This window comes from Schistocerca gregaria, chromosome X (genome assembly GCF_023897955.1).
Source record: "Schistocerca gregaria isolate iqSchGreg1 chromosome X, iqSchGreg1.2, whole genome shotgun sequence".
Lineage (NCBI taxonomy): Eukaryota > Metazoa > Arthropoda > Insecta > Orthoptera > Acrididae > Schistocerca > Schistocerca gregaria.
The window spans coordinates 591649620-591668881 of record NC_064931.1 but is presented as its reverse complement, the minus strand read 5'-3'; the positions used below and the strand labels follow the sequence as shown (position 1 = coordinate 591668881).

Genomic DNA, 19262 nt, shown 5'->3' with positions numbered 1-19262 from the left:
TGCAGAATGTAATATCTCTAATGTGTTGGAATTAAGGTTAAGTTTAGTGTATAATATATTCCAAATTATTGCCAAACATCCAACTAAGGCTAAGATAATAAAATGCATGTATTATAATGTAATGCTTATTTTGTGACTGATATCGACATTGTAAACACTTAATAGCTAAATCTGAGAGCTGCTAATGCAAGTATGTGCAACATGTTCAGCCAACATAAGAATCATTTCCACACTTGTGAAAAAGTTTAATCCTCTGTAAACAAGATGGTAGGAGAAATGACAATATTTACACAGGTGTTTTATTGTTAGCATTATTTTGTAAAATTCATGAGAAATTGGTGTAACCTAGAATGGTATCATATCAAAGCAATGGTAATATACTTAATAAATTCCAGTAGGAGTAAATTTTGTTTCAAAAACATGATTTGTGCAGTTAATTCACAGATTTGTCACATTGTTATTAATGAAAAGAATGCAGAAAGTTGTAGCATATCATTGTACAAATGTAGATTGCGTAAATTTTTCTGCCTGAGGAGAAGTTGTTAATGGAATTACAAAAGATTCCTTCTTCAGTCCACTACAGTTTCTCATATATGTATGTAAATAACTTTCTACTTAATTTGCAACTAACTGAATTGCAATAGATATTCACTGATAGAACAAAATTTAAGTAAATTATTGATGTATTTTCTGCAAATACTCTCTCCTAATTTACAAAAAAAAGTGAGCAAGGGTAAGGGGGGGGGGGTGTATAATAGTATAGATTATCAGTTCTACACTTTGCACTTACACCAGCAATGATAAATTGCGAGTGCATGCTGTAAAATGGGAAAAATATTATATTATAGAAATTGTTAAACAGTTTGGTTCATCCACTTGCATTTTATGTCATTGCAAGCTACAGAGAGAAGCAAATCATCCAATTATAAATTTCAATATTTTTACATTCAGTAATGTCCTATGGAAATATATTTTGAATAATCAGTATTTAAGAAATAATGTCATAATACTTGAAACCATATAATAAGAATAATATGCAATGTTAACCTGGCCCCGGTGATCTAACAAGTCTTTTGTGAGGGTACAATTGACAAACATTGGGCTCTGAGCCTTTGCAGCACTATTTCCCATTCCTTAATTGAAACAAAAACAAATGTCTCAACAGTATGTGTTTACTGTTAGAGATCAGAGACACTTACACAACTAAGAAGGCTTGTCAGAGTGGTACCACTGGAACTACATTTCTAAAATCAAACCTTGATTATTGTAACAGGATGCCAGAGACAAGGGTCACGCCTTGTCAGTGACAATTTCTGCCCAACAGGAACTACTACTGTCAGTGAAGAGATGGTCCATCTGAACAAGTTCCTGAGTGAATATTGTGAAGGGAATTGCATGCAGTGACATTTGTAGTCACAAACCTCACTAAAGGATGTTGCTAACAGTGGCACATGATCTGCATTTCTTCAGTGGCCCAAACAGCACGGAAACTGGATGGTAGCTGGCTGGAGGTATTTCCTGTCATCCAATGAGTCATGATTTTGCCTCCTTTCAAACACTGAAAGGCACTGAGTGCACCAATGATCCAGTGAGGTGTTTAAGCCACAGTGTATGGGGAGTGTAGATCAGGTTGGAAGTGGTTCTGTGATATTTGGGGGAGGTTTTTCATACTGTACCTTGGACACTCTCATCAAGATTATCATGAACATCGCCCAGAATGTTTGTTTAAGTACTATCAGTGACCAAGTGTTGCCCTTTCCTCTATATTTTCATGATGTGTGTGTTGTCAATGCTCACATCTTCAAAGTTAAAAACAGCCATGTTCATAGGGCTGCTCACACACATTCCCTCTTTGATGAACATTCAGCAGCATATCACCTCAACTGATACAGTAAATATCCCAATGCTAATGCCATAGAAAATGTCCTGCACTATTTGGAACAGTGGAGAAAACAAAGCAGTCAAGATCACCACAGTTTGGTAGCTCTAGAAGGTCTAATCATCAATGAATGACTTCAGCTAAATGTATCATCCATGAGGAAACTTGTGGACGCTCTTCCTCACTGAAGTGAAATCATTATCAAGATTAGAATAGGTGTCCTTAGTGAGGTGACTCCTGGGGGTGACTGGGTATCCAGTGAACCTTTAACCTCTTCATTCCAGAGGGGGGAAAACCACAGAACATTTTTCTTTCCATATTTTCCAGCAAACTAATAAAAAAAACATGACACAAATGCACAGAAAATGGGATTCTTAATGTTAATATTTTTTAAATATATGATTTCCAATATAGGTTTTTGCTGATGCTACCAAACAACTTCATAAATGAAAGAAAATAATAATCACACACATTTATGAAAAGTAATAATTTTCTACTGCCAGTAAATAAATCTTTGCTGTGCATTTTACTATAAGCTTCAAAAGAATTTTTTCGCAACACACAAATACAGTCCACATTTGATGCATATGTCTCTTACCTTGGAATTGCAGCCAGGTTTCCTGCATTTTGAAACATTCCTGGCCTCAACAAATTATGGTAGTTGGCCAATGTTGTAAATCCTAGCTTCTGAAATTGGTTGTAACACAGCTTCCCTTGGCTTTTTATTCACATTTTCTACACAATCTGCAGCTTCAGTGTCAGAGGAATTCACTGTACAAGGGCGTCCTCCTTTCCTAGCTTCTGGCACAACATGTTAACATCGTTGTTGTTTTTACCAGTCAGTCTCATCAAGCTCAGCATGACAATCTTGTCAAAAACAAAAAATCATCACCTTCCCCATCAGATAAGTTTGCATTGCTGTCGTTAAGATGAGCTTCTATTTCTTGCATTGCTATAGAGTGTAGAAATAACAGTTATTTCAGTATTTCATTATTGAAGACCAAATAGAAATTAGCAGGTATGCATTATGACTTGAGGTCCACATATGAGGACATTCAGAAAATGGGTTATTTGACAGTAACAAACAATATTCAAATCTGAACTAATTCCCATGCTCTAGAATAGGTTTGTGTTGTACTAATCATTTCATCATCGTTTATGGAAGTGGCGAGATTGGACTGAGAAAAGGTTGGGAATTTGTACGGGTGCTGATAACCGCACAGTTGAGTGCCCCACAAACCCATCATCATCATCATCATCATCATCATCATCATCTAGAATAGGTAGCAAATGTTAGATAAGAAACAGAGACTCTCATTTGTCTAATATTTAGGCATAATAATTATTTGCACACCTTTTCAAATTGTAGAAGTAACCATTTTGTGCATACAACCATCTGTAAACTAACAGATGAATCATTGCTTGGAAGGTGCTCCATGGTTATAAAACTAAGGTCTAGAAGGTCCACACTCGTGGACCATTGGTCTTATAAGCAAAAGAATATGTCTACTTATGGTGGGGAAAAAATAATGAATGAAGGTTCACATGCATGGAGCGAGGGAACAAAATAGTTCAACATAAATGTTAAGATGGGTTGTATAAGGACAAGGCTGTACTAGATTGGTAATAGATGTACTAGTGCAGCCATTAAAATGGAAATGTGCAAGTTAAATTTAAAAATACAGGTTGTAGGACTCTAATAGTACAAAGAGGTGGTGGGTAATTGGTAAAGGAAGCAATTAAGTTGGAAATTGTAGGAAGAAAAAGAGCAGGGAGGGCCATCATGCTGGAAAGTAGCACAAGTGACACCAATATTCAAGAAAGGAAATAGGAGTAACCCATTGAAATACAGACCCATATCACTGACCTTAATTTGCAGTAGGTTTTTGGAGCATATACTGTACTTGAGCATCATGAATCATCTTGAAGAAAATGACTTATTGATACATAACCAACACGGATTCAGAAAATATCATTCTTGTGAAATACAGCTAGCTCTTTATTCCCACGAAGTAATGAGTGCTGTCACCAAGGGATCTCAGATCGATTCCATATTCCTAGATTTCCAGAAGGCTTTTGATACCATTCCTCACAAGTGACTATTAATCAGAATGCATGCATATGGAATATCGTCTCAGTTGTGTGATTGTATTCATGATTTCTTCTCAGAGAGGTCACAGTTCATAGTGATAGGCGGTAAATCATCGAGTAGAACAGAAGTGAGATCTGGCATCCCGCAAGGTAGTGTCATAGGCCCCCTGCTGTTCCTGATTTACATAAATGATCTAGGTGATAATCTGAGCAGCCCCCTTAGATTGTTTGCAGATGATGCTGTAATTTACCAACAAGTAAAATCATCAGACAATCAATTCCAGTTACAAAATGATCTAGAGAGAATTTCTGTATGGTGCAAAGAGTGGCAATTGGCACAAAACAAAGAAAAGTACGAGGTCATCCACTTAGGTACTAAAAGAAATCCGATAAATTTTGGGTATATGATAAATTGCACAAATCTAAGGGCTGTCAATTTCACCAAATACCTAGGAATTACAATTACGGGCAACTTAAATTGGAAAGACCACATAGATAATATTGTGGGGAAGGTGAAACAAAGACTGCGCTTTGTTAGCAGAAAACTTAGAAGATGCGACAAACCCACAAGAGAGACAGCCTATATTACACTTGTCCATCCTCGGAATATTGCTGTGCGGTGTGGGATCCTTACCAGGTGAGATTGACGGAGGACATCGAAAAAGTGTAAAGAAGGGCAGCTCATTTCATGTTATCATGCAATTGGGGTGAGAGTGTCACTGGAATGATACGCGAGTTGGGGTGGCAGTCACTGAAGCAAAGGCGGTTTTCTTTGCGGCCAGATCTATTTACGAAATTTCAATCACCAACTTTCTCTTCTGAATGAGAAAATATTTTGTTGACACCCACCTATGTAGGGAGAAATGATCATCATAATAAAATAAGAAAAATCAGAGCTTGAACAGAAAGATTTAGGTGTTCCTTTTTCCCCATGTGCCATTGGAGAGTGGAATGGTAGAGAAGTAGTATGAAAATAGTTCAGTGAACCCTCTGCCAGGCCCTTAAGTGTGAATTGCAGAGTAACCATGTAGATGAAGAGATTCAAGGAAAAATTGCAGGATGATATTGAACACAGTTGACGGGCCAACAAGGCTGGTGAAAGTAACATGTCAGAAATGCACAGTCTGTATGCAAGAATTGGTTAAACATTATTATTATTATTATTATTATTATTATTATTATTATTTTGAAAACTGTTGTTATCAGTAATGTTATCACCACCACCACCAGTTCATCTTCTTCATGACTCTCACATACCCTCTTTCTTCCCAGTTTATATTTATTCCATCCTCCCCAGCATACAATTTTCCTACATGCCATCATCATTTCTAGCTTTCTTTTCATCACATCACTGGGTCATGTGAGGGGCTGCAACTGATAAGCAACAGGTATTGAAGTGTGTCTGCCTTTCCATTAGTTAGTCTCTCAAGTTTTTCATAAGTGGTGACTTTCATAATATGTGAATGTTAAATGTGTGTTTCCAGTTTTTCTTACCTGTTAGTGCTGGCCGCAGTGGCCGAGCAGTTCTAGGCACTTCAGTCTGGAACCGCGCGACTGCTATGGTCGGAGGTTCGAATCATGCGTAAGGCATGGATGTATGTGATGTCCTTGGATTAGTTAGATTTAAGTAGTTCTAAGTACTAGGGGACTGATTAGCTTAGATGCTTAGCTCAGTGCTTAGAGCCATTTGAACCATTACCTGTCAGTGGGTTACAGTTAACTGAAAACTTTTATTTGTAATTAAAAACAAAATATTAAAATATTAATTTGTTTCTGTAGAGCATTGCCCGAATGCTATCGCTGTAATCTGTGTTGGAAGACTGCAACTACACTTCTGGTTGGATGGGTTGACACAGTGCGTGTATGTATCATCAGGAAAAGAACTCCTATAGAAATGGTTGCAGGAGACCTTCCAGAGTTTGTTGTTGAACCAGGTGATATGTTCCTTAATATTGTAAATATATAATAATTTCTTGTGGTTTTTACTTACTATTTACATATTTTGTAAGTCGTATTTCACGTTTCCCTCATTGACGTATATCGTGCCATTAGCAGTATACCATTGTGTCAGCCACCGGATCATATATTTTCTGTATCCCTCAATATTTTCTCAAGGTAACTGTTCCACATCATCAGGTGGTGGCTGTTGAATTTGTAAGCTGGCTCTTTCATAGAGAAATTGTTGTTTCCCACTATCTTATCAATAAGTGAAGTCATCTGTAACTGAATTTATGTCAACATTCCAGACATTTTTACTTTAAAGTGTTTGTATAACATAATTGACTCAGTTGTAAACCATTAATCAAGTTCCCAACAACCACCATATGTTTACATTTTTGAACTACATCACTTTTGGTTTCTGTACTGTAAGTTGTAATTTCTAACCTTTGCAACAGGTTGATATATAAACATATTTTCTTAGTGGGCATCTGAGTAATACTGAAAGTTTCTTGAAAGTGTGGCAACACTTAATCATTTTAGTTACAACTTTTTATGATTCTCAAATTGTGATCCTTGAACAATACAAGATGTGTTTTGAATATTAAGTATTATGAGAAAGTACCTATGTTACCTTGAAGAGGTAAGTTTTGACCAGATAGGGCACATGTATTTGATCTTTATTGTGATCTAAAAGTTTCTTACAGGTAGAGTGGTGAAGAATAATAGTTCTGCCTTTTCTTGTAGGCAACTGTGACATGTGCTCTTTTATAATCAGTGAAAATGTTCTCTGCTCAAGGGATTGACACTGAATTATTATTAACAATTCCAGAATGAGATTTTCACTCTGCAGCGGAGTGTGCGCTGATATGAAACTTCCTGGCAGATTAAAACTGTGTGCCCGACCGAGACTCGAACTCGGGACCTTTGCCTTTCGCGGGCAAGTGCTCTACCATCTGAGCTACCGAAGCACGACTCATGCCCGGTACTCACAGCTTTACTTCTGCCAGTATCTCATCTCCTACCTTCCAAACTTTACAGAAGCTCTCCTGCGAACCTTGCAGAGCTAGCACTCCTGAAAGAAAGGCTATAGCGGAGACATGGCTTAGCCACAGCCTGGGGGATGTTTCCAGAATGAGATTTTCACTCTGCAGCGGAGTGTGCGCTGATATGCAGGAGAGCTTCTGTAAAGTTTGGAAGGTAGGAGACGAGATACTGGCAGAAGTAAAGCTGTGAGTACCGGGCGTGAGTTGTGCTTCGGTAGCTCAGATGGTAGAGCACTTGCCCGCGAAAGGCAAAGATCCCGAGTTCGAGTCTCGGTCGGGCACACAGTTTTAATCTATTACTAACAATGATGTTAATTCACTTAAAAAGTTCTGGGTATAGTACCTTTTTGGTACTACAGTTAAACTGCTTCATCAGTGTTCCATCAAATGTAATCATAAGCTGTGAGATCAGTAAATAACATAGTGTGTGTAATTTAAAATGTATTCACAATTAATATACAGCTGATATCACAGCCCTCCCTCATGCTCTTTGTCTAGCTACTAAAAAAATGTAGCAATAGAAATCTGTAAATGTGAATGATCTGGAAAGTATACTATCATGTTTCTTGAAGATATTGCAAATTTCCAAGTTGTTTGATTGTATTATAAGAATACAGAATGCATCTAAAATTGTATATTATTCTTAGAAGGCCTGTGTTTCGAATGAATGAAGGGCAATTCCATGTCAAAAGGAAAGTTACAGAAGCATCAAGTGGTATTTTCAAGGTACTGAAGAACTAAATGTTAGTTGCTGTCCATTATATACAGAGACTCAGTGTGGTCCAGACACAACTGACAGAAAAATCTGTAATTCTAGAAAGTTGAAAAATTCGACATTAGGATGACAGAGAGACATCTAAAAGAATGCCACAAAAACAACACAATGCTCCTTTCTGTGAACTGATGAACTGTGCCTCCTACCAAATTTCATTCATTTTATGTAAAACTTCTTTTAACTCTCCACAATTTTTTTAGCAATAAGTTGTAGAGTACATTCATATTGCAGACCCTATTCTGTCATGTTAGACAAATGAGTTGTTACTTGCTTTTGACATTCTCCTTGGTGAATAGCAATACAGTGAATACAAATTAGAGAGAGAATATTCCTTCTGGTTGGCATTCACTAATGTGTTTCATACACATTCAGGTAGTTACTATCTTCTTTACACAGCCAGTTTGATCTGCCTTCCCTAAATCTAAAGCACATGATCAGGATGTATATTTGTCTTCACAATACACATTAATGTTTTATGCTGGTGGGTTTTGTCCTATAAATGTGTAACAGGTGTATAGAACTCTGTTGGCAAACATCTGGATCCTCATAAAGTAGTTTTGCCGAGAGATCTGGTATAAAAAAACCCATGGCTTCCAGTGACCTGTCACTGAGAAGTTGCATTTCATTCATTATTTAACTGCGTCTTCCATTGTATATGTTTATATGAAGTGTGTATTAATGTTTGCAACAAAACGTATCCACCGATTCATGAAACTTGTGTATACAGATTGAGTTCTATCTTCCTTTCTCCCCTCCCCCCCCTTTTCTCAGTACGCAGTCATACAGATTGTTTATTTGCAGTTCATGACTGCTTCTCCAGAATGAAGTGGAACACAAGCACAGTAAAATTATAAGAAGTCATTCATGTAAGGATGGCAATCTTGTGCTAGTACATTTGCACATACTCCAAAACAATGAAGTTTCAAATGTATTTGATGACTGTTCTACCTCCTGTAGACCTGTTTGCAAACTATATCTTATATGTGATCAGTGACTGAGCCTTTATAATTCACGGAATATTTACACATTGGTGCCAGTGGACTGTTAAGGCACAGTTTACAAGGAATGAAGGTATTGAGACAAATAAAAACCCACGTGCATTAGTGTCTCAAAAAGTAGGAAAGAAGAGATAAACCTGGGAACACAAGTTCATAAGATAAACTGTCCTCATTATCACTGTTTATGTAGCTATCCACAGGTCAATACTGTAATTTGTTTATACTGTGAGTAGTTATCATTTTTCATATTGTTTTTTGTATTCCATTGGTTGTTCACTATTCATCAGTATTCTATGGGCAGTCATCTGTGATCCTCTGTGACCAAAAAAATTTAGCTTCAACAGTCAATTTTTGCAATGCCCCATTGCTTTTTGCACCTTTCTACACAGCACTTAACAATTTGCACTTAATAATTTGCATCTCTTTTTGTGGGTATCTGCTTGGCCACCATGAGAGGTGGCATGTCTATGATACTACTATTCTTTTTTCCCCTCTGTCTTTCCATTAGATGTTCTTCTAGGTGCCGACCGTTCTTGGATTTAGTTTTTGTAGCATTTTACAACTTTTCATTCTTCATTATATGGTCCCCATTGCTGGGATCGACCTGCTGTTTCTTTTACAAATTTTACAGAAGCACAGATCTTAGCATCCTTCCTTTCTTGCAAAGATATTACACCAAAAATCCAGCACGGTAGCTATTCTATTGTGTGGGGGATCATGCATGGTGGTAGCAACTTGAGCATGCAAGGATTGCACTGTTGGTGCCTGAGCTGGAAACTCCCCCTACATGCCAAGGCATATGTGCCTATCCTGGCTGGGGCACGGGGCCTCCGGGCAATGATTTATTGGCTACAGCTGGTTGGCGCTCATGGAGTGAGCCCTCATTGAGAGTGAGTGGCTACCTGGCAGAAGACTGGCACATGAAGCGAATTCAGCTGTCTTCTGCTGGTGGTCGTATGGCCTCAGCAGTCTCTTCTAATGGCACAACACAGAGAGAGATGCTCCCAAAATGCATGCTTCCCTGGCTACATTGTGGGAGGAACATAAGGCTCAGAGGCAAGAGAAAAAATACTCCCCCCAAAACTTAGTTTGTTCTAGGACCGATAGGATGTCACTGTTCTTTGTTGAACACCTGGAGAACAGGTTTGGGGAATTAACAGTGATTTCAAAAAATGCAAAGTGACTTCATTCTGATTGAAGCACCCCTCCCTGCTCGGTCATGGGTGCTGCTCACCTGTGGCAAGTTGGGTGTCATTCCTGTAACAATAACTCACCATAACAGTCTGAGTGTGGCACCATGATCTCCTTGTACAAACCTGTGATAGTTGTGTGCCAAATTGGAGTGATGGAGTGTGCATTTTGTCTGTTTTGTCCAGTGGGGACCAAAGAACAATGGACCCTTCATCTTTGTCTTGAAGGTGGCTTTTTGCTGAAAAGGTCAAGGTGATGGTGTATTGACGCAGTGTGAAGCCATGTGTTCCTCCTCCCATGTTCTATGTAGTGATAAAAATGCATGAGATTCATGCACATGAACATTCCTTGTGCCCCCCCCCCCCCCCCCCCCAATCCCATCTGTGTAAACTGCAGGAAGAACCATTCTCCCTGTTCACCAGACTGCACAGGCTTCCAAAGGAAATAAAATCAAAGAATAAAAGACTCATGACCAACTACATATTAAGTGGCCAAGAAGGAGTATGATCATTTGCATCCTTTATGTACATGATGACAGTTGATATGGCTACAACAACATTGTCCTCTCAAGCAACAGTTCCCTCATTCTTCATGCCTTCTGTGTCAGTTTGTTTGGGCTGCTTGACTACACGTTTTCCCGGGGGTTTGGCAGCCGCCTCCAACTGCTTCCCCCATACCCACTTTCGGAGCATTGACTCTCCACTGACTGGAGATATTGATTCCCAGCTTCCACTGGAAAAGCAACACCCTATTCTAGCGTTTCCCACCAGTAAATGGGCCACCAGGATTCTGCTAATCTGCAACCTGATTCCAGCCGGTGGCTGAAGGAGTCACAAGTTGCAGATCATAGAGATTTGCATTTCTACTCTCCTCCTGAAACTAGGGCAGAAAACCCTTGTGGACATTGAAATTGTCCAAGGAGAAGAGGTACAAAAAGAAGACCTCCAAGACAAAGGAGGTTCCAGTGGTCCCCATGCTATCAGACCCCATGTGTTTTGATGACTCTGTACCTGAGGCGGAGTTCCTAGTGGTCCCTGTGGCACCTGATTCCCCACAGAAATGGCTCAGGAAACGATGTGTATTTATGCCATATCCTCACAACCAATGGAAGCAGGTTACCCTGAGGCATGACCTGTCCCTATAGTCTCTTCATGCCTCCTTGGTATACTGCCAGCGAGGTCCTCTAGTGGAACTGTAGTGGTTTATTCCATCATCTGGCTTAGCTACAATATCTCTTACACATTTCCTCTACTTTCTGCATTGTTCTCTAGGAAATAGGATTCACAGCATTGCAAACCCCTACCCCTTGTGACTGTAGGGGCTATTTTAAGAATGTAACTGACTACAACAGAGCATTGGGTGGAGTTCACCACCTGTAATGTGTATCTCCCTCTTGATCATGAAGTATCTGAGGCCGCATTGTCCACATTGATTTCTAGCTTATCCTACATTTCCTTATTCTGGATGACTTCAATGCCCACAACTTATTGTGGGGTGGAACTACGACCACTGGCCACAGTAAAGCTGTCGAAAACTTGCTCACAGAGCTCAATCTTTGCCTCTTGAATCCTGGTGTTCCCACACAGTTCAGTGTGGCATATAGGTCTTATTCAGCCATTGATCTTTCCATTTGTAGCCCAGGTCTTCTCATCTCCTTCCACCGGGGTGCCCATGATAGTGTGACAGTGATCATTTTCTGATCGTCTGGATCCTCCCGCAACATCACTTTGGGCATCCACCCAGACGGGCTCTCAACACAGCTGACTGAGATGCCTTCACCTGTGTCATCTCCCTTAGCACCCTGCCATATGGAGGTATTAATGCGACTCTCAAGAGCTTACGTGCAACCATCCTATTGGCAACTGTCTTAGTGATCCCCTATCCCTCAGGACCTCCCATTGGAAGACAGTACCTTGGTGGACCCCCGAAATCACTGTGGCTGGGGATGGCAGATGTGCTTTCCAATGCCATAAGTGACATCCATTGATGGAGCACCTTATTGCCTCTAAATGCGTACATGCCTGGACGCACCACCTGATAAACTGACAGAAACTAGAATTCTGGGAACGGTTTGTTGCTATCATTGGACTTTGTATCTCTCCCTCAAATGTTTGGACAGAGCTTCAATGTGTTTATGGACGCCAGTCCTTCACGTGTGTACCTAACGTCTCTGTGAATGGTGTTGGCCAAGTTGATCCAGGCACTGTCGCTAAACATTTTACTTTGCATTATGCTGAAGCCTCTGTGTCTGATGAGAATTATCAGTCTGCATTTCATTCCCTCAAACAGTGGGTGTAGCGAATTCACTTACCTTTCATTACACAGCACCTGGAGACACACAATGCTCACACAGTGAGCGGGAATTCCTCAGTGTCCTTGTCCTTCGCTCTGACACAGCTCCAGGCACAGGTGCCGACTCCATGGGGCCCGAGGGGGCCCTAGCCCCCCCCCCCCCCCCCCAATAATTTAAGAAAATTATTAGTTATATAATGGTCTGTAAATCACAAAATTATGGTGGAATATTTTATTTCCCTTGTTTGATGATAGTTAACTTTTAAAATACATTCAGTAATGAGTAGAAGCAAATAATTATTATGGTAGTAAGCAGGTCAACTGAAAATGAGTGGTGTGAATCATAATAGTGTTATGGTGCTGTGGCATAGCCAGAATATGTCCTGGTGCGTGAAGCTTCGGGTAAAGTCTAGCGCTGGCAGGCCAGCGCTGCGGCTGGAGCGACATCAAAAGGACTGGAGTAGAATCACCTGGAGCCCTCAGTTTCAAAATATTAGTACTAGTTCAGTACTGTATTATTATATTACTATAGTACTGTATTAGCTATTTTCAAATACTTAAATACTTTTAGAGTGTAAGACCCGATTGAAACCCACTATTTACATACTTTTTGACTGAAAGTATTAGGCATACTGTATTAACTTTATTAACTCTATTAAAGCATTAACTTTGTGATATTGTTTTTATTTAATGAACCCTGAGCCTTATTCAAAGTAATCTTAAATTAGGTGTTTCACTTATTAATCAAAGTGCTATTACTGTGCGACAGCAATATTTCATGTTTTATTCTTTTAATGATAGTTTAGGATTTATTAAATATAATTTCAGTCTTTTCAGAGCTATATATTCACTGCTCTGTAATCTACAAGCATGATTATTACTGTAAATTATATTAGCTTTTTATGAAAATCCCGTGCATTTTTGTGTTTCGTTTCTGTTTTCAAAGCCAAAAAAAGCTTGTCGAGTTTCCCAGAGTGTCAAGTTATTGAGAGTCCAGTTTTTGGTGTTCTAATGTTGATCATATGACTCTAAAATGCTAAAAAAACTTTAAAACTCACTATTTTTCATCTAAAATTTAGAAAATTTCCCAGGGCCAGACACCCAGTAGAGGCCCCCCAATATTTTTTATAAATTGGCACCCCTGGCTCCAGATACAGAGTGCATCCACAGACAAAGGCTCAAACACTTATCGGTAGGTAGCCAGTGGCATGTCTTTGCCATTTTCAACTGGATCTGGAGCAAGTGTGAGTTCCTGTCTCATTGGTGAGGAAGTGTTATTGTCCCACTACTGAAACCGGGTAACCACCATCTTGAGATGGACAGCTTTCATTCAGCTGGTCTCACTTATGTTCTCTGCAAGCTGCTCAAACATATGATGAGCTGGCAGCAGTGTTCGTACCTTGAGTCTTGGAGTCTTCTGGCCCCGTCCCAGGGTGGTTTTTGCCAAGGCCATTCTACTGCTTACAGTTTGGTCTGCCTGGAGTCAGGGCGTTTTTGCCCAGCACCAACACCTATTCTTTTTTGACTTACAAAAGGCTTATGACACCACATAACATCACCACATCCTTGTTACCCTACATGAGTTTGGTCCCCGGTGCCTGCTCCCGTCTTCTTGTCACACCATATATTCTGGGTTCAAGTTGGTGCTTCCCACATATACAAGAGAATGGGGTTGTGGGGTTGTGCAGGGCTCCTTATTAAGTGTGCCCCTTTTTCTAGTTGCTATCAGTGGTCTAGCTGCAGCTGTAGGTTCTATAGTGTCACCCTTCCTGTATGTTGACAATTTTTGCATTTATTATTGCTTGTCAACTATGGATGTTGATGAACACCATGTTTGTTCTTGCACTAGCAAGACATTATTAATCGACAGTGACCCCGTGAGTAGTCTTTGAGCTATCAAGCAGTGCTACTGTTGACATCCATCGATTGTGACTATCGAGGATCTCCTTTGTAATCTGTACCAAGCTTAATGGTCGACCACCTTTGTATGGACTCAGGTCATGTTGGGATCCCAGGGAACGAACGCACTGGCCCGTTGGCCAAGTTGGAATCTGAAGATGGGGGTACTGGAACCGGACCTTCGGTCTACAGTGCGCCATCAATTTTTGGAGGCTTAGAACGTGTATTGGTGTGCCCTAGTTTCTCAGAAAAAACTGCAAACCATAAAGTGCACCATTGCCAAGTTTCAGTCTTGCCTTTGTGCTCATGGTAGGTTATCTACTGTTCTCTGTTGGCTTCACACTGGCGATTCGTGGCTGACCCCTGTCCACATTCTCCAACATGAAGATCCACAACACTATCAGTGTGGTGCCCATCTGATGGTGGCCCACATTCTACTGAACTGCCCTAATTTGGCCACCTTACACCAAAATATTAGCTGACACATTGCCTCTGGTGCTAGCAAATGACTTCAAAACAGCTGATCTGGTTTTCCATTTTACAAATGAAATTTCTACTCCTCAATGTGACTTAAGTCACATTAGCCTCGTCGGCTGCTTGAGGGATTGGAAGGGTGCCCCATCACCTGCTCCAACCCAGGGGCCCCTTGGCTGCCCTTGCACGATGGTGTGGCCTGGCTCCGACACTTCCCACCTTTTTTATTCTACTTATTCATTTACATCTTTTGTTTTTTTAGTGTCTCATCAGTATTATTCTCTTTCTTGAGATTTTATCAACTTGTCCATTTTCTGTGGTAATGGAGGGTGTGGAATCACTGGTTGGGTGCAGGTGGTGTGTCTCCTGTTGCATGTCGTGTCCTGGGGACATCCAGCCGCTTTCTGGGCTGGGCAACTCACTCACCTTCATCCTTTTATCCCTCTCTCACTTCTACTTGCTTCTGTCTCTTTGTTTTTCTGATTCTTGGATACAGTCGGTTTCATTGGATTTGTATTCCATATCCATCCTCTCTGGGGACTATTTCCACCTTGACACACAAAGGATTTAGGGACTGATAACCTCTTAATTTGGTTCCTTCAACCCCATCAATCCATCTATCTTAATCATGTAAGTCAAATGCACAAGTGGTTCCTCTGACAGGGACATGGTCATTTTTCTTCTCCAGTCCAAGCTTGTGCTTCATCTTTAATGATCTTGTTGTTAAACTATTATCTTTCGTCTTTCCTTCCAATGATTTCTATCTTTGTATAAGGGAAACTGCGTCAGAAATCCAAGCACCATTGTGTCTGTCCTCTGTGTCGGTTTTTTCATTTGTTTTCCTATTCAGTATATTCTCTCATTTTTGTTTCCTTCATCACTTTTTACGTGTGATCTTGATTTTGCCTTCCTCTTCTCCTCCTCCTCTATGACACTCTTTCTGAGTACTTGACAGTATTTTGAAAATACATGCAATGTGTCCTATTTCCATTAAGTATAAAAGAGCCAACCGTTTTGCAATATGTCACTGTTGTCATATCTTCCCACTCTAAATTTCTTGTATACACTTATGTCTTATGATCTTCTCCATTATTTAAGGAGAAGAATTTTTGTGTGTCGGTTCCTTAGCTGACAATTTTTTTTATTTTTTTTTAAGTATACCAACTCTATAGCTACATTTTAATTTTTGTTTTTTTCTATTTTTATTTATTTACTTATTTATTTATTGCTACTAGTTTTGTGGTCGCAGCACCTTTGTCAAGAACATCTGTTATTGGATCAAACAGAATGAAAGAAGAGAACCCTTTACATTTGCATTAAAATAAATGAGATCGAGATGCATTTTCACTGATTTTAGTAAATGGTGGACAGCCATCTGGCATAACCAAGTGCCTGACATTGTACTGACAGATTTTTCATTTATTTCAGTGCTTTGCAGTGTTTTTCTGCATAAACATCTCACTCTCTGTGCTGTGTAGACCAGGATGTTACACTTTCTAATGTTTTAACTGTGCCACTTTCCATACTATCCTGTCTTACATTTGGTATAAAGCATGAGCAGATGATGTACTTTGTAATTTTTTACACACACATCAAATATATGCCTATGGGGTAAATTCTGCTCTGAAAAATGTATGTTGATAGTCTGTTTCATTTCAGTTGTATTATATTGTAATCATTATTCCTTCTTGGCAGTTGTACTGCCTTCAAGTATGTCATACCTGTTTTATTCTAATGATGAAGTGTATTGCTATTTGCTTAGCATATAATGTAGCTACCAGTAAGCTACAGCTTAAATGTCTATTCTTTAGAAATGAGTTAATGTGCTAGATATTTTATGTTAAGCATGTAAGTGAGAAAAACTGTAGAAAAGGTTTGAAATTATGCTTAAATTTTGTTGGAAGTCAGTAACACTGGATGAATATAGTCTCGGTAACTTTATCTCCATTTTAAGCAAAAAGAAGTTTTCAGGCATATCAATGTTAATGATGTCAAATCTTCTAAACTATGTGTTATAATTTTTCAGGTACTTTCAGTGATACATGTAGATATTGTCTGCAAAGTGTGGTGCGAACATTATGTCTGATGCTGAAGTTTTACTGCATGAACAATGAAAATGTAATAAGTGATAAAAGCTTTTTCCTTTTATCATTTTGTGAGGGGTGTTGGCGATAAAAAGTTTCGCAAAGATTTGAAATTGTGTGTAAATTTTCTTGGAAATTGCCAGGTGCCCTCCTCCTTAAATATGCAGTGAATAAAAGTCCCGTTATTTGTGCCCCATCAGTTATGCTGCCTCAAGACAAACACACAGTCTCTTAACAGCAATACCTGTCCTATTGTGTAAAACATTTAACATAAGATTATGCCCCTTAATGACAAGGTTATGACAATAGTTTAAATTTTTTAATTCGGTCAGTAAATAGGCAAAATATTGAAAATAAAATTTTGTTTGCCTCGTGGAAGCTTTTAGATAGGCAACTTGCAACTGATTTTGTGTTCTGGATTCTGGGATTATCACTTAGTATTACAAAAAATTAGGATTACTGTCCCATCGAGCATTACATAAATTAGATTATAGCAGCAGTATACTGCTAGTAATTCACCAATAGTTTGTTAACTCAACTTACCTTACATTCTATCTAAGCTAAGTAGTTTTACTTCACATTTTTATTGAAATGATTCTGTTGACTTTAGTCTATGTTGCATGTTAATAATTTTCATCATTTACAGCCAATTGAGAGACTCATTGAATTTAGTTTGAGCTCACACAATTCTCTTCTACATATATTAATTTTTGTACCTGATAATGGATTAACAGCCGTAAATCATCTAGTTAAATAATAAATATTTTAGAATATTATGCAAGTGTCACGTTTTTGATTCATAATGTAATTTACCAACATTTATTATCTTTATGCTGACACTCAATTTTTATTTGTTATTTATATGCAGGTATGCTTGATAATGGGGCTTTGATCCAAAAATTAGTAGCATAGAAACAAAAATAAATAAAAAATAATGTGTAGCTGTGGAAATTCTATTTCCAGACAAACACTCATACATAACTCAAAATTTCCATTGAAAATTGTCAAAATATATTGTACAATGATACTATTGAGATGGTTTCCTTCTATTCAGTGTATACCATCATTAGTGCTGAATACATCAATTTCTTGTTACAGTGTCTACTTTCACCACAGAATTTTACATATGTGGAATTGGACCATTAAACAGTAATTTGGTGTTACTGGGATATTCAAAAGAGCCAGATTCTAAAGGCAAAGCACAACGGCCACAATTATATGTAGTGGAACCAGGAACTGATGATTATACTGAAATATGTACGGATAGCCTTTCAATGAGAGGTTACCAGGAGTACAAATGTAATGAGTATCATCTGGGTTAGTATTCATATATATTTTCATTAAATGTATGAATAGTTTATAGAATATTGGATTGAACTGTAACAAAAGCAAAAATTGCTTCTTCATCATTGATTGGAAATGCACAATCTGGTGCCATAATTTAAAGTAAAATATATGACCATGTGCATGTTTAGTGTATGGATAAGAGGAAAAAATGTGACAATGCCACAGGTCTGCTGTAACCTGGTACAAAGTTCATATATCCAAATTATGCTTTGTAGTGAAATACTGCAACTATGTCCAACTCATTTGTCTCCCCTGTGGGTCCAGCGGTTAGTGTAGGCCTGAAGTATTCCTCCCTGTCGTATGAGGTAACTAAAAGGGGTCTCTTTTTAGCCCTATAAGTTCAGGTCCCATTTTATGGTTTGACCTGCCACTTTCCAAATTCTATAGAAGTGCAAGCCGTATGGGGAAGGATGCCTTACCTGGTGCATGAGTTATCCATAGCGTCCTTAGATTCGATCTCCTGAACCTCATGTCATAATGGCTTCACATCTCCACCTGCTGCAATTCAACTATTTGGGCGAGGACACTTTCCGGGGTATGTCATCTTCTTCCGTTGTCTCCTGTCCCCTTTCGCCCCCATGACAAGATTGGATTTCTCTGCGCCCAATATCCAGCATGGTAGCCAGTCCGTTGTGGTGGGGTCCCATCATGTACCCATTTGGTGGAAGCCCCCTGACAACACAGGGATGGCACTGCTGATGCCTGAGCTGTAAACTCCCCATGTATGCCAAGGAGTACATGTCTGTCTTCCTGGGGCATCAGGACTCCCGGAAATGGCCATCATGTCAGGTGGCCTTTGCTGTGGCTGGGTGGTGCCTGTGGGGAGAGCCGCTGATCAGAGTGGATGGCATCAGGGTGGATGACTCGTGATGAAGCAGACTAAGTCGTCATTCTCTGGGGACCAAATGGCCCCGACAGTCTAATAAAAGAAAGGTTGATTTCATTGCTGACAGATATGACCCAAAATTGTTCCCCTCCCTTGCAACGCCTTGGGAGGAACGTAGGGCTTCAGAATGACAGAATTCATATTTGCCCCATTACTTAGTGTGCAGCAGAACTGATGGGTACTCCTTTCTGGAAACAAAGCCTCTGTATTTTGCTGAGCACCTGGAGGATGAGTTCAGGGAACTGACAGCTCTGTCCAAAATGCACAGTGGGATGGTTTTGATTCAGATGGCATCCCCAACCCAGTCCCAGGCGTTACTCGGCTGTGACAGGCTGGGTGATATTCTTGTTTCAGTCACTACC

General features: G+C 39.4%; 1 protein-coding gene across 1 annotated transcript in view; it reads left to right on the top strand.

Moving 5' to 3' along the window:
* The window catches only part of LOC126299401 (vacuolar protein sorting-associated protein 41 homolog), a 143575-nt gene that overhangs the window by 42378 nt on the left and 81935 nt on the right, over window positions 1-19262 (top strand). Inside the window, exons 6-7 of the mRNA XM_049991275.1 lie at window positions 5750-5904; window positions 17766-17984. Coding sequence (XP_049847232.1) covers window positions 5750-5904; window positions 17766-17984 — 374 coding nt within the window. The remainder of the gene's footprint in view (window positions 1-5749; window positions 5905-17765; window positions 17985-19262) is intronic.